Below are 24,889 nucleotides of genomic sequence, written 5' to 3'. Positions count from 1 at the left end.
TCAACAAAATGCAAATTTCATCCAGAATACTAATTCTAAACAAGTTAGTCAATTCCTGTCTTACAAAAGACATAAATTAACCAAGGAAATAAAGCAAAAACGAAGATTATCATTTCTCAGCGACTACTGAAATTTTTGCTTCATAATATTACATTACATACATTAACATGATCAACACTCATATTTTGAAGAGCATATTTGTTTGTACATAACTATTTCCCTACTCGTACATGAAAAGTGTGTAGTTTCATATTCACTCTATTAGAACATGTTCACCGGAACTAGCAAAACTTTTTCTTAATATGTTCCTCCCATGTCCTGAGTGATGATGATACATAGAACATTGTTATCGATCTCATAAGAGTTTTGAAGCATGATCCTGTTCTAGCAGGAACATTCAGATGAGGAGCCTCAGAAAATTATGATGATGTGGTCTCAGAACTTGGTGGTTTCAGAGAAGCTTCTAAATCAGTGGGGTCTGAGCTTGAAAACTTTAAGAAGTTCTCAATGTCTTTGGAATGGTCAGAGCTTCCATTTCTTATATGGAACGGCCACTTCCTGTGTGATTTTGGCTTTCTGTCACTAATGGCAATTGCAATGTCATTTGGGAAGAGGTCTTGTAGCACGAAAGCACGCAAGATAGTCGTTACAAGAAGGGCTGTAACTACGAGTGTGGCAGTGAGGGAGAGTATGACAGACAGCTTGGGTTACAACATTGGTGATTTCATTGGAGTATTTGATTGTTGCAACGGCAGCACCAGTCATGGGAAAAGTATAAGCCCACCATGATAGCGAAAACCTGTTGATTCAAAGCAAAATTGAATTTTAGAAAATTGGAACAGAAGGAATGAAGCAATGCTTTCACTGAAAGATATTTTGAGGCATATCTTACTTGAAACCTCGGAAAAAGTTTACTCGAACTGCCTGCAGAAGTTGAAAAAAGAAAGACTAATAGTTAGAAAAACCAGCGTAAAGACTAATAGTTAGAAAAACCAGTGTTAACAATATGAAATGAATCCAATTCACTTTTAATTATGAGAGTTTACTTTCTTTCAGAGGCAGAGAAATACTTACCAATGAGAAATAAAGGAACAAGGCAATGAAATAAGCAATGCGTGCTCCATAGTCGAAAGAGCCTTGAATCCTTGCCCATGCCATAGAAGCAACACTAGGTGCTGCTACAAACAGAAAGAAAACTGGATGAAGCTCCTTTGGTAGCGTCTCATTTGTTGGAAGTCTCTGGTAGAGAGTTACAAATAGGACTATGTAATGTGCCAAACCAACAGCAAAGAAGAAAATAGGCCCTTCTTTAAGTCCCATTGTGGCACCCAATAATGAACCAACAAAGTTGCCAACAATTGAGAGATGGTTTGAAGGATTAGCCACCTTCGAAAGCCTTCGTTGGCCTCCAGACATCCACTGTCCATAGATCTTAAGCTCAAGACAGAGGATTGGGGTCATTAGGACGTACCAAAGAGATGGATGCAGGTCCTTAGTAAGTGAAGGCGGAACTCCAAGAGCTAAGAACAAGAGGGCTACCCATGGGGCAAAGAAGAAGTTAACACGAATTGGGTGGTAGTACTCGCGTCGAACTGCTTCAAAATAAAGGATCATTTTGAGAAAGTAGATGGAGGCAACAATGGCAATGAGAGCAACAGATATGCACCATAGGACCAGATTTACTTTCAGGCTCAAGTGGAGAAAATTTGTGGAGGCAGAAGTAGCGAGGGTTTTCCACATAATAGCTTGGCTGCTTACACCAAGACAGACACCAAATGAAGAGATGGGATAGCGCAGAAGGAATGGCCATTGCCTGTCATCCGGAAGCAATATTTCCTCTGAAGCCTGTTAAGAACATAGAAACAAGGATGTTTAGTTTCTTCAAAAGCAGAACTAAATTAGAGGCACTCCAAACTAAAATATGCATAAAGTAGGGAGAAGAAAAGCATTTTTACCCTCAGGGTCTCAAGTTCTGGCCCTTCCAATGCATCAAAATAACGGTCCACAGTTAAAGCTTCAACTCCTGAATTTCGCAAACCAACATCCTCTGGTTCAGTCTCCTGCGGTGTCCTTCCGCGCAATTGTGAGAACTGCCTTTCGAGTTTCCCAGACCATGTTTTGAAAGAATCAAACCTCTTGTCCTTCAACTTTTTAATTCTTGGATGATAGTCTATATTCCCAGTGCTCTTTGCCTCCCCAAATGTTGAGCCTTTTGGCATGGGCTGAGAATAAAATTTTGTTGCTTTTGGCATTTCAATGAAAACCGTCTTGGTTGTGGAAGAAGGATCTGGCATTTCATCATTGAATTTCGTTTCACCACTGAAGAAAACCTTCTTGCTGTTTTCTACATTTCTTTGCAAAGGAGATGATGGCATGCTAATAGAAACAGACTGTTTCCTTTGATGACTTGTTTCAGGTTCATCACTTTGGCTTTGCACAATATCTGTTTCAATTTCCTGTTTCAAAAATGCATATAGGTTACCATATGAGTTCACAATTGGAAACTCTTTCCATATTTTTTTCTCTTTGTTATTTTTTCAAACTCTTTGGGTTATGCTTTAAAACATGGGAATATTATCCAACAGTTATGCAGGTAAAATTTTTACAAAAACCATTTTTCAAATTTTAAGTAAGCTTACTCAGTCTTCAAAGTCCTAAAGAAAAAAACTGAACTGAGAAGATTGTTTTCACTCTAAAACTGTCTCTTCTTCTTCCTTTTTTCTCTTTTTTTTTTTTTTTTTTCGTATTTATTAGGTAAAACTTACTTGAGTTGCTGGACTGAGAGGCCGAAATCTGCTTGGTATATACCCATTATTTTGGAAGTTGGTCTCTTCCATTTTATCAAAGCCATCCACTTTATTTGATGATATAAATTTGATGAGTGATGGAGCTTCAGGGGAATCTGGAATTACAGAATCCACAACTTTGTTGTTTTCCATCATAAATTTAGCACCTGATGCTGATAGGCATAACAGAAACAGTGATAAATAAGATCAGTTGCAAAAGAAAATCGAGTGAGGTTTATATTTATTACTTGAAAATTAACCTTTGCTGGCAATACGATGTACTTATTATTAAAGAAACTGGAAAAATATGTGTTTGAGTTTCTGTAGCCTATTTAAGGAAGTTTAATACATGATCAGCAATTGATTAAGATAATTTGATAGCAAAATTATAAAAGTCAAAACTGAAAAGCCATCTTAACTTTAAGAAACATAAATGGAAATAAAGTTCTAAAGATTAGTAAGCAAAATAAGGCTACTGGGAGAGGGGAAAAAAAAAAAAAAAAAAAGGGTTCTCATATGTTGGTTAACTGATCTGGACCCAGATATAAACAAATCAGCCATGAAACAACATGTCAAAAAATCTAACAAACAGACCCACCCCTGTGATTTTTTGTAAGGATTGCTTTGTGATATATATAAGATACGTAACAATCACAAATTTCAATCCCAACAAGGAAACAGAATATATATATATATATATATATATATATATATATATATATATATTTCTATAATATATACCAGACAATCTTATGGAAATGAAGCGAGTCAAACTAAATGATCTCATATGGTATTCATCTGGTTCACACACAAAACCATAAAGTCCCGAAGGACATTTCCTATAGATTGATGAAATCTATGTAAACAGACAGACACTGATATAAAATACTTAGAAAAGGGAATCCGGAACCCAGTATAATATGCAAGGATCTAACTATTAGGAAAAAAGAAAAAAAGTCTAAGAAATGAAAGGAATAAAAACAATCTAGATCGATCCCAGATGCTTCTAAACTGTACTATGATCATGGATTTGTCATATTAAGGTTGGCCCTGCAGAAACACCTACGGTACAATAATCCTTTTTTTCTGAAGCTAAAAAGTTCTCGTATTTTGGTGAATCTGAGGCTAAAAATTTTTAAGAAGTTCAGATCATTAACTAAGCATCTCAATCTCAACAACATTATTTCAAGCAGAGACTCATCAATGTATAACGATCCCAACTTAACTATAGAACTTCTCTACTATATAATGCACATACTGCAGAACACTAAAAGAAAAAAGGATTCTAACCTCAGAATATGAACAGTGAATGCTGGAAGAACGAACACACTGAAACAAATCCAAAATGTTAATGGAAACTCCACAAACAGGGCATGTATTAGTTGAAGGAGTACTCAATTCTGAGCTGATGAAAGTTTAGATTAAAGCACTTAGTCTGTTAATCTGTAATCTGGATTGACCGGATGAGTTTTTTTCTAAGGACATATGCTCAGGGAAGAAGACTATATATAGATATACATATACATATACATATACATAACATATACGTATACATATATAGATGGAGGACATAAAAAAAATAAATCTGTACGGTTGAAGAACAGAAAAAGAAGAGAACAACTAACACACGTTTTCCAGCTATAGGAAGCAGCAGACACTTTATAGTCCAAAGTAGGCCGCGTACTTGCAAACCGTTACATCAGATGCAAATATGTGGTTTGGTAATTACGGCTGTTGTATTTGGTCCCCCATGCGAAAAGACAACCAACGCATGAACAAAGTGATAGCTTAATTGCTTTTTCTATATTGATAATCAAAAGGCGTAGACAAGCTTCAAATGGTTTTGTCACCATTATCCTTAATTCTTTATTATTAATATTATATTTCTAGCTAGCTTTGGATCAAAAAATTAGGTTTGACTTTATAAACAATTACAGGAGCCACCTTTTTTCATTTTTTCATTTTTTTTTTTTCTCTCGTTATGTAACAAATAAATGAGGAAAAAGGTACAATCCCATTTTCCACAACTAAGTACTCCATAAATGGTGGTGAGAAAATATTGATCAAAGTACAGAACAGTTAAACAAACAATATTTGTCCAGTGTTATGCACTTCACGTTCACACCTTATGGATTTAAATCACCTTCTTCTTTCAAAAAGTAAAAATTATTGTAGTTCATGACCAAATAAAATGATAAAAACCTATTGTAAAGAGATAATAGGGATAAAAAGGAAGAGAATTCCAGTCCTGTAGGTACAGTGCAAGGCTGGAAATGACTGTCCATATATGAAAGGGACTTAAAAGAAATAGACGAGAATTAAATTAAAGAGAAAAACATAGCTAGGATTATGATACTAATCCTAAGGTCAAGCTTGTTTCACTTAGATTAATATTTTATACATATGTTATACATGAAGCACGGAGCTCAAGATAAGATTAAATTTATTATGAAGGAACATTTTCAAGCAGAAAAAAAAAAATATGAAGTATAGTACAAGCTTCCAAAGTTCAAACTAGGGCAGCCAAAATATGCATAATTATAATTTAAGTAACAAGTCCTCATTTAAACAACAAATACATGGTTGGTTGGTTTGCCGGATTTGAATGTGACTGGTTGAATTTTTTGGTATTTATAGCTGAATGAATAAATATAAACAGAACAGGTGTCACCAATTCACATTCAAATGCAACACGAAAACAAATTTTATCATCAATTTGTCAAACCTAGCTAAATGAAGATCACAGGAATTATTTTTTTAAGAAATATTAATATAGAAAACAAGCTAAATACCAGGTACGGCTTACCTCAGTAGATCAAATGATAATCATCACTTAAAACAAATTTATTTTTTTTAATTCAAGAATTTTTTTTGTTTGTTAATTTTTTAAGTCATTTTTATATAATTATTAAGCTTTGGGTTATCATTCACCGTCAATTATGGAAGACTATTGAAAAATTAAAATTAAAAGGAGGAAAATGACAACAACAAAAAAAATGACAACCACATCAATTTATGAGTCAAATATGTAATACAAATTCAGGAAAAGAAAAAAAAAAAAAAATCAGATCGGTCGAACAACTTGAATTAGTAGTCCCCACATACAGCTAGAAGGCCTGGAAAATATTAGGTGTAACATTAATTTACTAATTTATTATACAATAAAGTTTTTAGTCAATCATTTTTTTATACTGTTAGTATTTTATTTTTTTGGGTGTTGATAGATAATCATGTTGGGTTCCCTTGTTGGCTTGATCGGTGCGAAAGTTCCGGGAATGTTCCATTAAACAGGGAATAATCAATCTTAAGTAAATAGTTTCCAAAAAAAAAATAATAATCAATGGCTCCAAATTGCCTCGCATTGCAACCTCAGATCTTAGATTTGCATGTCATGGTCTTAGATTTCCATATCATGGGGTTATGGTGCATACGGCTTAGAATAAAGCGAGACAACAAAGATGGAAACCATTTTTCTGTGGGAAATAAATATCCAATGCAACATTTATGAAATATTGTCCTTTAATTTATTTTATCAGAACTAAACTCAAAGAGAAAAAAAAAAAGAAAAATGAAAACCATGATTTCATTAATGGTAACGATCAAAGTCCAAAATTATAGAATTGATCATGATGGTGAACACCAAAAAAAAGTTGATGAAATTAATTAATTAAGGGCAAAACATTGAAAGTATAAATATGTGTATATGTGTTTCTACCTCATGATAGCTTGAATCCCAATCTTCGTCTGGAAAAGCATTCTTGAATTCCCAGCTGATGCCACCATTATACCAATAAAATCCAGAAGAACCCATGCAAACCATCAAACTTTGAACTTGATTACCCACATATAATTATGCACTGTTAATGAGTTAGAAAATATTTTCTTATTGATCCGAGAAATTTTAGAATCCAAAGAAAAGCAAAGTTGTTAGACAACTTCAGTATGCTTCAAAGATGATCACTCTTTAAGTAACAGATTAACAAGTCAGCTTTAACAACTTTCCTTAGTTTTCTCTGATTTTGTTTTTTCATCTTTTTTTTTTTTTAATTTTCAAATGGAAAAACATTATTTATTTATTTATTTATTTTACTATTTATTTTTTTATTTATTATTATTTTTTTTTTTGGTTTTAGGTCAACATTTAAAAATACAACTGCCTAAGGGGGATTTCAATGAGTTTTATTACCAATCAGTCTGGTATTGGCCCAAGCTTATAAATAATATTAAACTAGAGCTGTCAAATGGGTCGTGTCATGATGGTATGGTATATTTGAACATTATCCCATTTATGTTCGTACAATATTTATGTCAGTCCTTTTATTTGTCGTGTTGTCTTTGCGGTAACCTTTTTTTTTTTTTTTTTTTGGCTGAAGGTGTTTGCGGTAACTTAATTATTTATTTTGGTGATACGTTTATATTTATTCTACCATTGTAATTATTTTAATTATTTATTAATTAAAATTAATATATTGTATAAGTAAATATAACAAATAACTTGAATTAATATTCACATAAAAGGGGAAATTTATATAATTAATTAATCACATAGCTTTTAAGCAAAAAAAACTCTAAATAAATAAAAGTGTGATAGTAAAAACAATTAAAAATTTTAAATTGTAAATAAAGATTAATTTATTAAGTATTATATTAAAAACATTAACAAAATAATGAAAAATATAAATTAATTAATATAATATATTATTATTGTTATTATTATTATTATTATTATTTTTTGGCTGTCCCCTATGCCCTCCCCACCCGTGATCCGAACCCGCGCAACTGCAGGTAGTGGCGCCTGACCACGCGAGCTAATATAATATATTATTCATATATTGTTTGTGTCACTTGTGCTACCTTACCGTGTCTAGCTCATTATAAAGTTGTAACTAAGTACAGTCTATTACATGTTTTTTGTAGGGTGTTCAATCTTAGCATATTGTGTTCGTACAGTAATGGGATCCATTTTGACACCTCTAAGGCTCTAACAACGTATTTCAGTAGGGCTATTGGTTACATTTTGCTTGCCTGCCACCAACCTTTTCTGGTTTTAAAAAAAAAAAAAAAAAAAAAACTATATCTGCCAAAGTCCCAAAAAAGAAGTTGTTGATGATGCATAGCCTAAAGTAAGGGAATTGGGAATAAAACAATAATGACAATGAAAATTGAAAAAGTTAAAAGCTAATTGATCTTGACGACAGACCTAATCTGAGTCACTAAACTGAAAAAGAAGAGAGAATTTGGAGCAATGAACGGAAAGTATGATTAGGAGTCCAATAAGAGCAAAGAAGTTAATGGCACTGACGAAACGACTTGTTCAAAGGTAAGAATATTAACTACAATGAAAAAGAAAAAAATAAATAATAACTAACGACTTTTTATCCAAAAATAAAAAGTAAAAAAATAATTTTAAAAATAATAATAAGAGCAAATGAGGTCGATCTTGCTTTTTATCCTCCTTTTTGAGCCATTATTTTGTCAGCAGAGATAGCAATCAGAGTCAGCATGCATCAGCATGTCCGTACCTAATTGTGCTCTGTTGAATTTTTTATTTTTTTAATTTTTTTTTCAAGAATGGCAGACCACATGCTTATCATTCAACTTCTTGGGAGGTGGGGGCTTAAAAGGAATTAAATTTTTATAGGGATGTTTGCATTCAAATCCCTCTATTATACCATGATTTGCACTTTTGATTCCTAATTTTTTTTTATTTTTTTATTTTAGCAATTATATCCTTGAACTAATTGGAATGGTGCACCATTACGCCAATTAAAACTTTCCGTTCAAAATATTGACAGAAAAATCATGCGCCTAGGCACATTAAAGCAGTAATGTCAATTCACATGTGCTAATCCTCTTTATTATCTTAGATAGAGAAACTAAAATTAGGATTTGAAACTCCTCTTCATAATTATTTTATAAAGAAAAAAAAAATTGAACTAGAATTGCAGATAAAGACAAACATGCAAAGAATTTGAAGCATCCGTTCCATGTATCTATCTCTTCAATGTCTTTCTCTCTCTCTTTCTCTCTCTCATAAATTTGCATTTCTTCTTCTCTTTGTTTTCAGCTCTTTCCTTTAAGGGGTATCTTCCAATTCAATTACTGTTTAGGAAAAAAACCAAAAAAAAGAAAGTGATTTGGGTATTTAGATGATGTGTTTTCTTCTTGTAAAGAATTGGAAAAAAAGAATAATGTTAATAAGTGAACAATGCTAATAATTAAACAATGTATGGAATTTTTTTTATTTGGATAATATGATTTAAACAAATTAATTTATTTTTCTTCTCTCAATGGAATTTTTTGAAAGTTGTTAAAATGGGAAGAAGAGTTTTGCTGATATTTTGGGCATACTCGAAAATTGGTTGAGGATTATAATTTAAGGATCATTAGTGCAAATATCCCTAATTTATAATCGTAAAGTATTTTTCAAATATTTGTGTTGAAAAAACAAAAGAGTTTCCACTTTCCTAACAAGTAAAACCCAATTGGACTATTCGTAAATATGATTCAAATAGACATACATAAGGGGTAAGTTTCTACTTTCTACATCGTGTTATAGTTTGTTTCATGTAAAATTTTGGATTTTATTTTGGTTGCACTACATATTATGTCTTCACTTCTTTAGTAAATTAAAGTTCATTTGTTTAAAAGGACATGTATCAAACACAATGCAATACTATGTTCTTATAGATTGTTAATTTAATAACTAAAATATCCATGTCATTTAGTAATATACGATAATTAACTTTAAAATTCGAATCCTACACCCTTATATATTTTTCATTATGTGCACTATTCAATGTTTAAAATAAATAAATAAATAAATAAAGTTGTATGATTACACAATTTGAATATATTAATCCAGTATTTTATTTCTTTCTTTGTTAGGGCAAATTCATGCAACTTCGCTCTTACTTTCATTTCACTAAGGGGGCTTATTGGGCCAGACGAAACTGGGCTTAAATTATACTCAACGGGCCTTCCTTAGGCCCACTTAAAGATACAGATAATCAAGTCAGCCTTGATCATATGCCAATAATAACACTGCAAGAAAGTTAATTATAACAATAAGGTTGTCTTGTAACATGGTTGGTTTTAGTTTTTGCTTTAATTTTTGTTCTACTTAATTGAGTGCCATTTGTTTAAGTCAATTGTTAGTAGATGATAGTTATAATTTTTTAAATATCATAAAAAAAAAAAAAAAAAAACAACACAATTTGAAGTTGTGTTAATTTAGAGGGATGTATTCAATTTAGAATTTGATGGATTTAAAATGAATTATAAACTTTAAAGGATTTGATGGATTGTTATGGAATTCTACAGACTCCATAAAGATTTTGTAAGAATCCAATGAAATCTTTGGATTTAAAGGTGGATTTCATATTGACAATTTTCTTCACAATTTCCCTGTTAAAATCCTTTTAAATCCATTAAAATCCATCATTTTTTAAAGTCTTTTAAAATCAATGACTTTTTGAATACCACCAGATTTTAAAAGAATTCTATAAAGTCCTAATTGAATACATTTAGATTTTAATGGACTTTTATAAAATCCATCAAAATCTGAATTGAATATCATTAGACTTGTATGGACTCCTTTAAAATCTAAATCGAATACCTCAAAACTTTAAAAGACTTTTAAAATCCTTCAAATTCTAAATTAAATACATCCCCCTTAATGTTTATGACTCTTTTCCTTCTACAACTTTATAACTAATTTAGATGTCTAACAAATTTTAATTACCACTAATTAATATTTTGAAATAAATGAATTACATACAATTAAGTAGAGGAAAATAAAAATAAAAAAACTAAAAACCAAGCATATTACCAATTAACACCTAAATGTTACATGCGTTGTGGAAAAATCTTCATTAGCTCAATTTTTTTATTTTTTTTTGATAGGTGTGAAATCAATATCAAACATATTTTTAGTAATTAACGTGTTTAAATTTTCTTCTATTATTAATTTACTAGACTAAAGATGTGATTATTTTTGGTAAAAACAGGAGCCCTATTTGGTGCCAAATTATATGAAGCCACATTGCAACTTCATTTTTTTTTTAATTTTTTTTTTCAAATAATGGCATTGCAAATTAAAAAAATGATAATAATAATAATGATATTCTGGATTGTAGGAAACAATTTCTTTTTTTCTTTTTTTTCATCTTTTTTGAGAGTTGTAAAATCAATACCAAACAAATTCCTAGTCATGAACATGTTTTTCTTCTATTGTTAAATTATTGGACCGAAGATGTCACTGCTATATTTGATTATTTTAGTTCCATTCTCTATCTAATACTTTATCACTTTTGGGTACAATTTATGGTCATAGAAGTCCTACTCGATGCCAAATTATATGAAGCCACATGTGTATAATTTTGACATATGTAAGTTCATGGCATAAAAATATAGTTAAAATCATAGGATTGATTGGTGTGACAATGGGAAAATTCAATAATTTTTACCACGATAGGGTTAAGCACTTAGAATAGTTTTATAGCAGCTCATTATGGGACCATTTTTTTTTTTTTCTTCTTTATAATTTTCTTCCCTACCCAATATAGTTAGATTCGCATCTACCAATCAAAGGGAAAAATCTCTTACATTTTGTAAGTAAGAAGCCCACTAAACCCTACATAGATTATTGTCTGCTCCAAACCGCAATCGTGTCATATATTTTACTGGCACTTATACAAGAAATATATATTATCATATGTATACACACTAAAAGACATAATTACAATTAAAGCAAGTGATTAAATATGAGAGTGGAAGAAGATTTTCCAATCAGGGTTTACATATATTTTATAATTAATAATTAAGAAGAAACAGATTCAAACATTCATGATAAGATGAAAAAGCTCTTGGCAAAAAAAGTACTCTCCAAAACTTTGAGAGGTGCTTGGAAAGATGGACAAATAGCCACTAACTATGTATGATATAGACAACTCAATTTCTAAAGATTAAAGCTTCAGAATTATTTAATTAAATTGAGACAAAACTTATTCAATGTTGACAACTGGGGCAAGTTAGAAATTAATGATACAGATATTTATAAGCAGCGTATGAATGAAGGGATGAGGAAAGATTAAGTTGTACTTTCTTCTTAGTTGAAAGCTACCATGGCATGCAACAAATTAACAAGAATTTTTTTTCTATAAGAAAAAAAAGTGCAGTTTTTGTTACTCTGAAAAAGACGGCTCTTCAACATTGAATTTTGTTTTGTACTGTGCTTGGCATGGTGGGGTCTAATCTTTATGTACATGCGCATAGGCATGCATACCATATAAATAAAGGGTGGGGTGGGGGGTCATCTCTTATTGGGGTGAAAGAAATTTTATTGGTTAGAAGTGAGGAAATGAAATGATAGAAGAAATAATAATGGCTTTCAATTTCATGGACTTTTATATGACACTTTTAGAAGAAGTTGGTGATACAGAAATGAATTTTAGATTTTTATTATTTTATTTATTTATTATTATTATTATTTTTTTATCTATTAGGGTTTTAAATAAAGTGCAATGGTTGTCAAATTGTTGTTTGCCACCCTTTTGACCTACCTAGAGAGAGTCAGGTCCTTTTCTTTAGATGTGTCATCACTCATTAGCTTTGGAGCCACAAACAACAAAGAAAAGCCGGTCGGCAATTCCTGCCTGGGCCAATCTGGCCGAACTAAACCGAGTATGGGTTTAAGTTTTATACACGCCATTGTGTACTGGTTTCTCTACTAGCATGCAAAAGGCAAATTAATTCCTATGGATTCCTCATGGAATGGGCAATTATTTCTCTATTTTTTCCTTTTTTTTCATTTTGTTTTTATCTTTCTTGTCTTTCTTTAATTATATATGGATTTTATAAGTATTTCTTGTGTTTTCTACCTAAAAGAGATCAACGTGATAAAATATAAGTATAGTTTATACAACATGATAATTTGAGTTTTATTATATATAACGATATTATTTATGAACAGTTCATAATATACATATATACACAATTTTTTATAATTTGAATACATATCAAATAACATATTACGTGATTTTTTTTTAAATAATATATTATTTGTTGTTTGATATAAACATTCATAAAATAAAAATTGTAAATATTTGCACTATACCGTAACACTTTCCATATAATATACATCAAACATATATATATAGATAGATAGATAGATAGATATGCTAAATTAAGGCTATGAATGAATGGATGACAAACCATGATATTTTCAATTAATGTGCAAATTAATTATTACTTAAGTCGGTTAGGTATATACAACAACTTAAATTATTAGCGTTGATGAGCAGAAAATAAGCCAGGCCAAGTCATCATCATCATCAATATAAAATTCTCTTACTCACAAGTTGTTCGTTTGTTGTTATTGTTGGGTTTTTTTTATTTTTTTCTTTAATTACCAAAAAAACAAGTTGTTTGTTTTTTTATAACCATGTGCTGAAGCTCAAGCCCCTGTACTTATCATTCACTATTCACTAAAAAGCTTTGCCACCCACTATTTGGCAAGCTTGGGATTTAAGCAAAACCAAGTCTCTAGCTTAACTAATTCTTTATATATATTCCCAATGAGTTTTGTGTTATATTGCTAAACTCGTGGGTTTTTCAGTGTCATAATTTATATATTTTTATTAATTTAATTAAGCATCCAATGGACGGCTAGAATGAATTGGTTTCATTATTGGTACACACACAGCTGACAGATGTGCAATTCCATTGGCTAATGTTGATTGAAGATCTGGTTTCTGTCTACATCTTCAAAGATTCAACCTTTCTGCAAATGGAAAGTATAAATTATTTAGTGGATGACTCTGTTAAATTCATAAACTTTATTAAAGTTGATAACTTTTGAAATACTTTTTTTACTTTTCTGGTTGGCCAGCAGCACAGTTACTTAGCTAATCAGTAAGGTAGCAAATGCATCAAAAACATCACCCTCAAAACCCTTCTGATCCCTTTCTTCCCCCACAATTTTTTTATTTTTCTTTTCGAAAAAAATAAAATAAAATTGTTTCTTGAATATTGGCATGTGGATTCAAACTGCAAAGTAATACTCGTTTGTAAGATTCTGAGACATAAGCAACATATCTGACAGAGAAACCTAATATTAGAAAGTAAAAAAGGCTTCCATATAAAAGAGAAAAGGCAAAAGAAATAGACAAATGCTTTTCATCACATTCACACATTGTGCTAAATAGCAATATTGTTCAATGAATTATATTACTTTCTCTCTTCTATCTTTACCCGATTATTTTGGAGCTACAAATAATTAATTTCCCAACAAGGGTTTTATTTTTTTTTTTCTTTTTTTATATAATATGAGAGTGATTCGAACAATTAAACCTCGTTGTTTAAGCAGAAAATGATACAACTGGCTTTATATATGTGTACGGTTGTGAATTTTCCACCTCATTTAAATATATTAATTTCTGCCGTATTGTCAAATTGGGAAAGATAACAAATATACTAAGAACAACAATATATAATTAGCATATAATTACTTTTTTGTTTGTTTTAGATATTGATTAAATTGACAAAATCACGTGATCAAGATTTTGAAGAGTATATGCTGCCTTAATGAGGACAAAAATCACATCCAATTGTTAGAAAATAATTAATAGTTTGAATAATAGATTGATAATTCCCCACCACATTCTTTCAAGATATATGTTTTTCTACAACTGTGTTTCCTTTATGATTGATATATAATTCCCGATGCAAAATCATGTTAGAAAGAGAAAATTATGTAGCGAATTATTAAATGTAATTGTTTTGTGAAGGATTTTAAAAGAGCAAGATGTTAAACCCAAAAAAAGAACCCAGTAAATAGAAAATTGATGGAGCCAATGAAGTTGACCCCTTGAAATATAGAAATGCATAAAATGAAGAATGTCTCTCTTGACTAGGACCACTTAACACTTTCAATTGCTTTCAAAATTTTACCTTCTGTATTAAATTAATTAACTGTAAAAAAAAAAATTATTTTTACATACTAAGTTGTTCCTTTTGAAATAAGCTTTTAAGTGTGATTTTGCAATGACTAGAACAAAAGTGGTGAAAAAGTATGTAGTGGCATTGCGTGTAACCCACGAATCAAAATGTCGCAGAAAAAGATTTTATGGACCAAAGCATGTGATGCTGAGGTGGAAAAGGTCCTCATGGACAAAAGAAGATGCTTGGAAGCTGAAAGGAATCTTTATTAATTTAGTAATTTTCTTTCTTTTTTTTTTTTTTTTTCATTTTTTACTAAAACCTCCATTGTTGAAAAATAATAGAGATGCTCTTATTATACCACCATTTTGATAAGTTGATAAGCGCTCTCACTGCTCACTCTGTTGACAACTCTCTTTTTGATGACCGAAGGTAAAGCCCAAAAGCCACACACTTCACTTTCATTGCCTTCATTTTTCATACCAAATTCCACTCTGACTCTTTTTCTCTGTAAGTGCATTGCATGTACAAATATACACTTGCCTATCATATGACCATTTTTATTTCCTTTGTTAATTTCCTTCTCCATAAAATGAAAAAAAAAAAGTTTATTTCTTTAATTCGCTACTTTCATATATAATTTTGTTTGTAAGAAATAATGTAGAAACTACATACATAATATTTGCAAAATTTTATCTTTAACATATGTATAGTTTGTAAAATTTTGCTATTATTAGCTATGTTCTTCAAATTAAGGTTAGCATTGGACGATGTCACTTATCAAAGCAGAAAATATAATTTGTAAATAGGATTGAAAATGTATTAAGTGAGGTTAGTTAAACGTTGAGTCCATCACACCCATGCTATGAGGTGGCAGGCGAGTTCATAATATATCTTCTTTTTCATTTTTGAGTTTTTTTAATTACAAATAGGGGAGAGTTGATTTTCTCCCAAACTAAATTTCGAATTTTGTACCTATAAATGTACATTTAGTGTATTTACTGCAAATCAAGCCTATGAGTACACATCTTCCTTTTGTTTTTTTGATTGAAGTAGATGATATTGTAACTTGCAAAAAAATAAAAAATAAAAAGTAAATGTGATTGGATATGTGAATCCCAAAATATTCATTTGATAATTCTGTCAAGATGTTTATGAGATACTGCCAAGTGTATGGCTGGTGAACATTTTGAGGAGAAAAGTGTGAAATTAATCAAAAAACTTTAGTTGCTGACACTGCATCAACCGAGATAGAGAGTCAATCCACGGTAGAATTAAGCTTTACAGCCGCCCCTTCTTAGTCTCTTGGCACTTTTCTGTAGTGGCTGCTTAAAATTAAATAACAGTCAAAAAAAATAAAAATAAAAAAAGCAATAAATTTGGAAGAAAGAAACAAAGAAAGAAGCGCGCAAAATACCTTTTTGAGTCCTCCATGTGCTCTCTAAAGCAGTGACCGAAAGGTAAATAATAACAATCATAAAGAAAAAGTGATTCAACTGAATTTGGAATACTTTTCCATATCATATATTAATATAATAATCTCTTCCACATAGGTAATTGCCTTTCACTTGAATTTTTCTTGAATTCTCTTTTTCACACACAAATTGACTCTTCCATTCTATAAGTTAACATCAAAAATTAATGAACGATAGCTGTATTTTTATTTTTATTTTAATTTTTTTGTAATGTGAAGGATAGCTGTGATGGTGTAGTACATCGACGAGCAAGTTGATTCAACTTGTAAAATCTATTATGACAATCAAACATGAAATGTACATGTCCATCTTAATTGACATATATATATATATATATTTGGAATGACAGCTCGGATTAAAATGTTGGAACATGTAGAAATTACCCATGAGATGAACAGAAAAGAAAGAGGTTTTTTTATTTATTTTTTTATTTTATTTTATGGAATTCTCAAATTTTCAGGCGTGTGATTTGATAATTTATTAAACAAAAAAAAAAAAAAAAAAAAAGAGAGAAGAAGAAGAAGAAGAAAATGGAAATAAGATTTGGACCATTGCAGTGCCCCCATGCCAACCGAAGTCGTGGCACAAAAATAAATAAATAAAAAGCGGGGTACTGGCTTTATTGGTTTCCCCTGTTTTCTTCTGTATAATCATGCAGACAAGAACCAAAAAATTGTATTTTTTAAAACCAGCACATAAAATAAAAGTTTAAACTTTTTTAGGGGCCCTAATCTTTACTTTAATTTTCCTATTATTATTAGTTTTTTTGAAAAAAAGAGCTTTTAATCAACTCTGCAAAACAAGAACTAGAAGAAAGAAGAAAGAGAGAAAACAAACAAGCAAGAAAGAAAGAAAAGAAGAACCGTGCAAAGAAAGAAAAGAAGAAAGTCTCGGAATTTCCAGTTAGTCAAAAAAGCTTACCAGGATTGAATTATATATATTATGATATATATATATATATATATATATATATATATGTATCGTTTTCTTTTTCTGGGGAGCATTATTAACGTCCATCAGTGTAGCATGCTATAAATAGTTGAAGAGGGCCAAAAAAAACCAAATAGTAGCTCAAACAAACCTGTCAAGAACCTTAGACTAACGTTGTATTCGGACGTTTAAACACCAAAAAAAAAAAGAAAAAAGTCTAGCTTTTCTTCTTGTCCAAAAAAAAAAAAAAAAAAAAAAATCCCACCAACCCATTTCATTTTGGGTTCCTCAAGGCTCTTTGAATCTTCTCTTTTCCATTTTCATGATCAACTTTGTGGTGTTGAATCTCATCGCATTTTCTTGATATTTCTTAAGGCAGCTCTACGAATCTGCAGGCAAACAAGTCCTTTTTTGTTGGGCCAAGGAAGAGACTTTTTTTTTTTTTTTTTTTTTTCTCTTTTTCATCAAGTTGGCTTTTTACATATACTTTCACTTGGGGTTGTTGCTTTTGCTTCATTGAGATCGGTTAGAAAGAGAATAGTGGTGGAATTGAAGGGAAGGTTGGGGGTGTGATGGAACAGAAACACATTATTTTGTCAGCTCTGAGTGTTGGGGTTGGGGTAGGTGTGGGTCTTGGATTGAGTTCTGGGCAGAGAGTAAGCAAATGGGTAAGCGGGGATGATCGATCGCCGGATGAGATTTCTGAGGAGCTGATTGAGCAGGAGTTGATGAGGCAGGTGGTGGATGGAAGAAATAGCAAAGTTACATTTGAAAAGTTTCCATATTACATAAGGTAATTTGAAGAAATTGTTATACTTTTATGTTTTTCTCTTTCAAGGATATGTGGAACCGGGGTTTATTGTGTCTATAATTGTAGAATGCTGTGAATATTTAGTATGACAACAAATTCTATAATATTTTACAATCCACCATCCAATCTAGTTATTCAAATGTTTCAAGAACATGAGTTTTTGTTTTCTTTTGTTTTTATTTCTGGGTGAAAGTTTGTACTTTCATGAATTATTTACAAGTTGGCTTTGATCATCTTAGTCTGGTAGTTTTCTTTGAGTTTTTAGTAGTTTGACTTTATCACTGGGTTTCTTTTTGTTATAAACTTTGGGGTTTCTCATCTTGGGTTTTTATCATATTGTTAATGTTAAGTTCAATTTCCATGATCTTTGATCCCTATACATCAAGAGCCTTCTGCCTTCAATTTTATTTTTGCTTTGTTTTTTATTATTGTTTTAGTGTTTGTTGCTCAACGCAATAAAGTTCTGCCTTTTTTATTTGGGGAAATCGGTCTCAAAAGTCTTGGATGCCAGGACTTACACAAGGATAAAATCTGTTGTGGCTTTGCATTTTAAGCATGTCTGATTAAGATATTCATTTACACCATATAAAATTATTTTAAGTATGTCTGATTAAGATATTCATTTACACCATATAAAATTTTATGTCTGATTAAGATATTCATTTACACCATATAAAATTTCGTGATCCCCTATGATTGCTGGATCAAAAAATTTAACCATTCTAAGCGGCATTTTCTTCATCTTCATCCAAACATGAGATATTTATGTATCATCGTTCACCATGTACCATAGTTCAAAAGGACCTTGGACTTTTTAATAAGTAATTCTACCTTTACTCTCAATGTTTGTTTAATTTTCTGGTCTGCTGCCTCTCTTATATTTGACTTCAGTAAACCTGGAATCTTGCTTAGGCTTGTACTTTCTACTTTTTCACTTAATTTGTGTGTTTTTAAAGATATTGTGATTCTTCAAGTCTATCAGGCTTTGCGTAGTAATTGCATGTCAATCAAGGTCAAAAGATTGAAAATTTCTGATATATGAGCTATTTCATGTATTTAACTTGCAAAATACCTCACATCCCAGAACATATTCTGGTTTAGGTCTTCTCATTCATGTCCTTGGAACTTTAGATTATCCATTTAGCTATTTTTGATCTTGTGTTTGGACATGTTGAGATATTTAAACTTTTATACTTAATCAAAGTGCATATACTATAATAATTCCCTATTCATGTAATTATCTCACTTAAATGTGTTCGACTCAAGCAACATTTTTCGTGCTCTTTATATACTAAAGTCCTCATTCTAATGATGGTAATGACAGTGAGAGAACTCGGGTATTATTAACAAACGCTGCATATGTTCATTTAAAGCACTCTGATTTTTCTAAGCACACTCGGAACCTTTCACCTGCGAGTAGAGCTATTTTGCTCTCAGGACCAACCGGTATGTTTATAAGGGAAATAATCACAGTTTTTTTTTTCATTCTTCGTACATTTTTGCCAAAGAAGCAAGTTTTACACTAATGTGGTTGCATAATTTGTTTTCTGAAGAACTTTACCATCAAATGCTCGCCAAGGCTTTGGCACACTGCTTCAAATCAAAGTTACTGTTGTTGGATATTCCTGACTTTTCTCTAAAGGTAACTAGGTATTATTTTATTCTTCCTTACATTATGATTGGTTATACATCATCAGCATGCTTATAACTTGTTTTGTTTACTTATTTGCAGATGCAGAGCAAATACGGTTTTGCCAGAAAGGAATCAGTAAGATTTATGTGCTTCATACCGCCAAATTGTGCATGTTTTTGTATCTCTGAATGCTTAAATGCATGTATTATTATTTGTATCTTTGTTGTTGATACTCAATGGTCTTTTCTGCGCTTCATCTATTCTTCTTCCACATTATATTAAACTTCAGTGGAAAGCAAAAGTTAACCAATTAGCTCAAATGGAATAAACTATAATTTGTTTTTGGCTTTTTGTAGTCTTTTAAGAGATCCATCTCAGAGGTGACAATGGAGCGTATGTCCAACTTGTTTGGTTCCTTTTCAATGCTTTCTCCAAGTGGGGACAATAGAGGTACGAAATGAAGTCATAAAGTGATATCTTTTTAATAAAGCTCCTTTATTGATTCATATTTGTTAAAGTTCAGATTTATCACAGCTTATGAATGATTGGTTACCTCCTTTTGTTAGTCCTATGAACAATATCTTCTGGTTGCATTTTTCTAAAATGTTGGACATAGAATATTATTGAATTTTTCAATGATCACCTCATTTTCAAGATTTTAACATGGTAATAACAGCAGAATACATCAATACCTCATTTTCTGTAGCGGTTGCTTTCTGTTTGACCTCAATGTTTAATCATAATCTGTGTGGGGGTCTTATCTTTCATATTAACAGTATCAAGATACTCAATTGATTGCTATAACTCTGTAGAAAAAGTACAACCTGTACTTTGTTTTCCCTAAGGTGAAACATGGCATCATGCTCTTTTGTGAAACACGTACTTAATAATTGTTGTCTTTGTTCACTTTCTCTTCAAATTTCTTACAGGAACATTACATCGGCAAAGCAGTTGCATGGATATTAGGTCAAGGTACGTTTTTTGTTGTGGAATCCCTGCTGATATATGATACATTCCATGCTTTGATTTTTAAACTAGGATCTTTATTTATCTGTGCAGAAGTTCTGAAAGCTTGAATAGTCCTTCAACACTTCGTAGAAATGCATCTACAGCATCTGATATGAGTAGCCTCTCTTCCAAATGTGCTCCCACAAATTCAGGTATATTTCAGAATTTTCTTCAAAAAAGAAATACCATTGAAAAACATTGGATTTTATAATTATTAATTGAAATTACTTGCAACATCTATGCAAGTTAATTTCAACCTCAGATTATTAATTTTTTTTTTTTAATATGAAAAAAACTAAATCCAGATAAAAAGACAGTTTTTTTGGCATTCCCTTTTTTAATGTAGTGTCAAGCATCTCTTGTAACTTTTTGTATTGTAATTGTCTTTTGTGACTGGTTTAGAGAATCCATCTTTCTCTTAAAGTTCATAAACCATGTACTGCTATACATGCTCGAGCTGTCTCTTAAATCCTTCAAACGGTGTCTCCATTACTTAAATGGAGCAAAAATTATGTTTTTAAATACGCTGGTATGATACATTAGTGATATAGGAAAATGTTCTTCTCAGGGATTCTCATTTTTTTTCAGGTTCTCTTAAGCATACAAGCAACTGGTGTTTCGATGAGAAAATTTTCCTACAGTCACTTTACAAGGTAATAACATCCCTTATAAGTTGCTTTCTTTAGTTCATAGATCCATATCTATGCATAATCTTCTTTGATGATACATCCAGTTACTGTCAAAATGTTTTTACAATGTGGATATGTTAATCTTCATACAGGTCTTGGTTTCAAAATCAGAAACTGGATCAATTATTTTATATGTCAGAGATATTGAGAAGCTTCTTCTCCAATCACAAAGATTATACAATTTGTTCCATAAAATGTTAAAGAAACTTACAGGGTCAGTGCTGGTACTTGGCTCCCGGATGTTGGACCCCGAAGACGATTGCAAAGAAGTTGATGAGAGGCTGGCTTCTCTGTTCCCATATAATATTGAGATCACGCCACCTGAAGATGAGAATCATCTTGTCAGCTGGAAAGCTCAACTTGAAGAGGACATGAAGTTAATCCAGTTTCAAGATAACAAAAATCACATTGCTGAGGTGCTTGCAGCAAATGATCTTGAATGTGATGACTTAGCTTCAGTCTGCCAGACAGACACAATGATTCTCAGCAACCACATTGAAGAAATTGTTTTATCTGCGATCTCATATCACTTGATGAATAATAAAGATCCAGAATACCGAAATGGAAAGCTTGTTATATCATCACAGAGGTATGTAATCCATGATGTATTAATAACAATTCTAATATTCTAGTTTCTGAAAATATGGAATATTCTATTTAATTACCATTATGGATCTGGAACAGTCTGTCCCATGGATTCAGTATATTCCAGGAAGGGAAAACTGATGGGAAAGACACTCTGAAACTGGAAAAAAATGCTGAATCTTCAAAGGTTTCTTTTCTTTCTCAAAATTTTTTTGTATCTTGGTACTCTTCCTTTCAACAGTCTAATTGTGGTGGAACAACATTGGTATCTCTTTTATCTTCAATTTCAGGATGCTGAAGGAGAAGACGGTGTTAATGCAAAGACTGAATCAAAGTCTGAAACTGCAGGACCTGAAAACAAGAATGAGGTGGAGAAATCTGTTTCTGCAGGGAAGAAAGATGGTGAGAATGCACCTCCACCAAAAGCACCTGTAAGCTCAAGTCCTTCAATCCTCAACCTAAGATGGATATACCTGCTATGAGATAAAAGCATTTTGTGTTAGGTTGATGGAAAATTTCCATTTTGAATGCATAAAGATGTTGAAACAAATTATAAATTTTCACATGATTGGTGGAGAGAGGGAAAAAGATGAGGAAAAAATGCTGGTGAAATATTGACTTCTGGCATATATTCGTTTGGCATTAAAATGCTTATGTTTCCTGAATATTTCATATAACTGTGTTGTATGTTTGACCTATCCAATCATTACTAAGTTTTTAATTAGACTTGGGGAAGTTATTTTTTTCAATAGACTAATCCATGATTGACTGTATTTTTATTCTTCAAGGCTTTTTCTAATTAGAGTTTTGTGATTCTTGTACAGGAAGTTCCTCCTGATAATGAGTTTGAGAAGCGAATAAGGCCAGAGGTAATCCCTGCAAATGAGATTGGAGTGACATTTGCAGATATTGGTGCATTGAATGAGACTAAAGAATCACTTCAGGAGTTGGTCATGCTTCCTCTTCGAAGACCAGACCTTTTTAAAGGTGGACTTCTTAAGCCTTGTAGAGGTATATTGCTTTTTGGACCTCCTGGCACTGGAAAAACAATGCTCGCGAAGGCTATTGCAAATGAAGCAGGAGCAAGTTTCATCAATGTCTCAATGTCCACTATCACTTCAAAATGGTTTGGAGAAGATGAAAAGAATGTCCGAGCTCTCTTCACACTTGCAGCAAAGGTCTCTCCAACTATTATTTTTGTGGATGAAGTAGACAGCATGCTTGGTCAGCGGACTAGAGCTGGGGAGCATGAGGCCATGAGGAAAATTAAGAATGAGTTCATGACACATTGGGATGGGCTGTTGACGAAACCTGGAGAACGTATTCTTGTTCTTGCTGCTACCAACAGGCCATTTGACCTTGATGAAGCAATTATTAGGCGGTTTGAAAGAAGGTATTTATTGCTGAGACTTTTATTGTTAGCTTTATCATCTGTTATTTCATTGTAATCTTACTTGATTTCATCGGAAGCTCCACCATCATTTCAGTGAATCACTTCCCTCTCATTTCTAAGTTTAGTGCCCCAGAACATCGATTATTGAATACACACTGCATGCATGAAACATTAAGACCTTATTGAAGTATTTAAATAGCTCATAGATAATATTATGAGGTTCGTGTCTTCTAACTCCGATTCTTTTCTGTTCTGAGTAGAATCATGGTTGGACTTCCCTCTGTTGACAGCAGGGAAATGATATTGAGAACTCTTCTTGCAAAAGAAAAAGTTGAAAATATCGACTACAAGGAGCTCGCAACCATGACAGAAGGATACACTGGAAGTGATCTTAAGGTTTGTATTCTAGTTGATAAACTTGCCATGAATCATTGTTGTCCTTGATCAGCTTATCAAATTTTACTTCCTGGAAACAGAATTTGTGCATAACAGCAGCTTATAGGCCTGTTAGAGAGTTGTTACAGCAGGAGAGTTTGAAAGATAAGGTATTTAGATCAGAAGCTTTTGCTCTTGATTAACCTATTCTTTTATCTTACCACTTTTGACACCAAGAAATGCATGATGATCTTTCCTCCAGGAAAAGAAGAAGAAAGAAGCAGAGAGCAAGAGCTCAGAAGATAGTTCAGAAACAGCAAAAGAAGAAAACAAGGAAGAGCAAGTAATTACCCTAAGGCCTTTAAACATGGAAGATATGAAGCAGGCAAAGAATCAGGTAATTTAGGCCGATAATGCTTTCATGATTGTTTTATGTTATTTCTAGGGTATGTTATGGTATTCCTTAATATCCATGACACATATAAAGAGCAATCTTTCAAGATGCCCCATTTATCTGCTCTTCAAGTTCATTAACCTTCTGCTTTTCGTTGTTCATTCCTACCAAATTTGTCATTATTTGTATAAACAATTATATGCTTATGCTGCACTACAGGTTGCTGCAAGTTTCGCTTCAGAGGGATCGATAATGAATGAGCTGAAACAGTGGAATGACTTATATGGGGAAGGAGGTTCAAGGAAGAAGCAACAATTAACTTACTTCCTGTAGATCATACAAAAGCAGGCATCATATGCACTCAACAGTATTGCTTTGTGTGGAAGGCTGTGAAAGTTTGAGGGAAAGCTAGGAAAGTCCATCTGCAAGACAACATTTTATGGTATGCAGCGATATGGCATCGAAATGAAAAGCCCGAGACCAACCCTCAAAACATAAAAAAGTTACCCCAGTTAAGCTTAGAGGTGTGAAAATTATCTCGTGGAAACGGCCTGTCTTGAGTGGTGGTCATCTTTTGCTTACATGAGGCTTAAGAGATTGTTGTTGATACTGTTTAAAGCAACTTCCAAAAAAATAAAACCAATGGCCACCAATGTTTTAGAATATTAGTCATGTTATGTGAAAGTGTGGTGTTACAGTTTTTGGAGATGAGGAGGAATTTAGAAAGAAAACTTGTTTGATATATATAGACAGAGCCTATGAAAGACGCTCTTCGTACAGCAGTAGTATTTGTAAAGTTATTCTGTGTAATATTGATAGTACATTAATGCTTTATACCCTCTTATAGACTCTGATTTACTATGTTAATGT

At 31.9% G+C, this 24,889-nt stretch overlaps 2 protein-coding genes across 2 annotated transcripts; one reads left to right on the top strand and one right to left on the bottom strand.

Moving 5' to 3' along the window:
* Nucleotides 1–89: 89 nt before the first annotated feature.
* LOC107414660 (S-type anion channel SLAH2) lies at nt 90–4,390 on the bottom strand. The gene is given in 7 exon segments (XM_016022813.4): nt 90–702; nt 704–799; nt 893–924; nt 1,075–1,845; nt 1,956–2,456; nt 2,766–2,959; nt 4,077–4,390. Coding segments are annotated over 6 exon segments (1,860 nt in total). The 5' UTR covers nt 2,943–2,959; nt 4,077–4,390; the 3' UTR covers nt 90–419.
* Nucleotides 4,391–16,838: 12,448 nt separating this feature from the next.
* Nucleotides 16,839–24,851, top strand: LOC107414667 (uncharacterized). The gene is made up of 16 exons (XM_016022823.4): nt 16,839–17,924; nt 19,267–19,388; nt 19,496–19,584; nt 19,675–19,710; nt 19,932–20,025; nt 20,505–20,547; nt 20,635–20,735; nt 21,172–21,236; nt 21,365–21,861; nt 21,957–22,044; nt 22,148–22,288; nt 22,682–23,250; nt 23,511–23,646; nt 23,727–23,795; nt 23,888–24,022; nt 24,239–24,851. The coding sequence occupies exons 1-16, from the start codon at nt 17,704–17,706 to the stop codon at nt 24,350–24,352; spliced, it is 2,520 nt and encodes an 839-aa protein (XP_015878309.1). The 5' UTR covers nt 16,839–17,703; the 3' UTR covers nt 24,353–24,851.
* Nucleotides 24,852–24,889: the final 38 nt, after the last annotated feature.

This window comes from Ziziphus jujuba, chromosome 8 (genome assembly GCF_031755915.1).
Source record: "Ziziphus jujuba cultivar Dongzao chromosome 8, ASM3175591v1".
Lineage (NCBI taxonomy): Eukaryota > Viridiplantae > Streptophyta > Magnoliopsida > Rosales > Rhamnaceae > Ziziphus > Ziziphus jujuba.
This window is presented reverse-complemented; position numbering and strand designations above follow the sequence as displayed.

Excerpts from the sequence above, each read along its gene's own strand:
- LOC107414667 (XM_016022823.4), top strand. The coding sequence starts at position 17,704 with ATGGAACAGAAACACATTATTTTGTCAGCTCTGAGTGTTGGGGTTGGG. Across the intron at positions 17,925-19,266 it reads AAGTTTCCATATTACATAAG|TGAGAGAACTCGGGTATTAT; the intron begins GTAATTTGAAGA and ends TGGTAATGACAG. Across the intron at positions 19,389-19,495 it reads TTTGCTCTCAGGACCAACCG|AACTTTACCATCAAATGCTC; the intron begins GTATGTTTATAA and ends TGTTTTCTGAAG.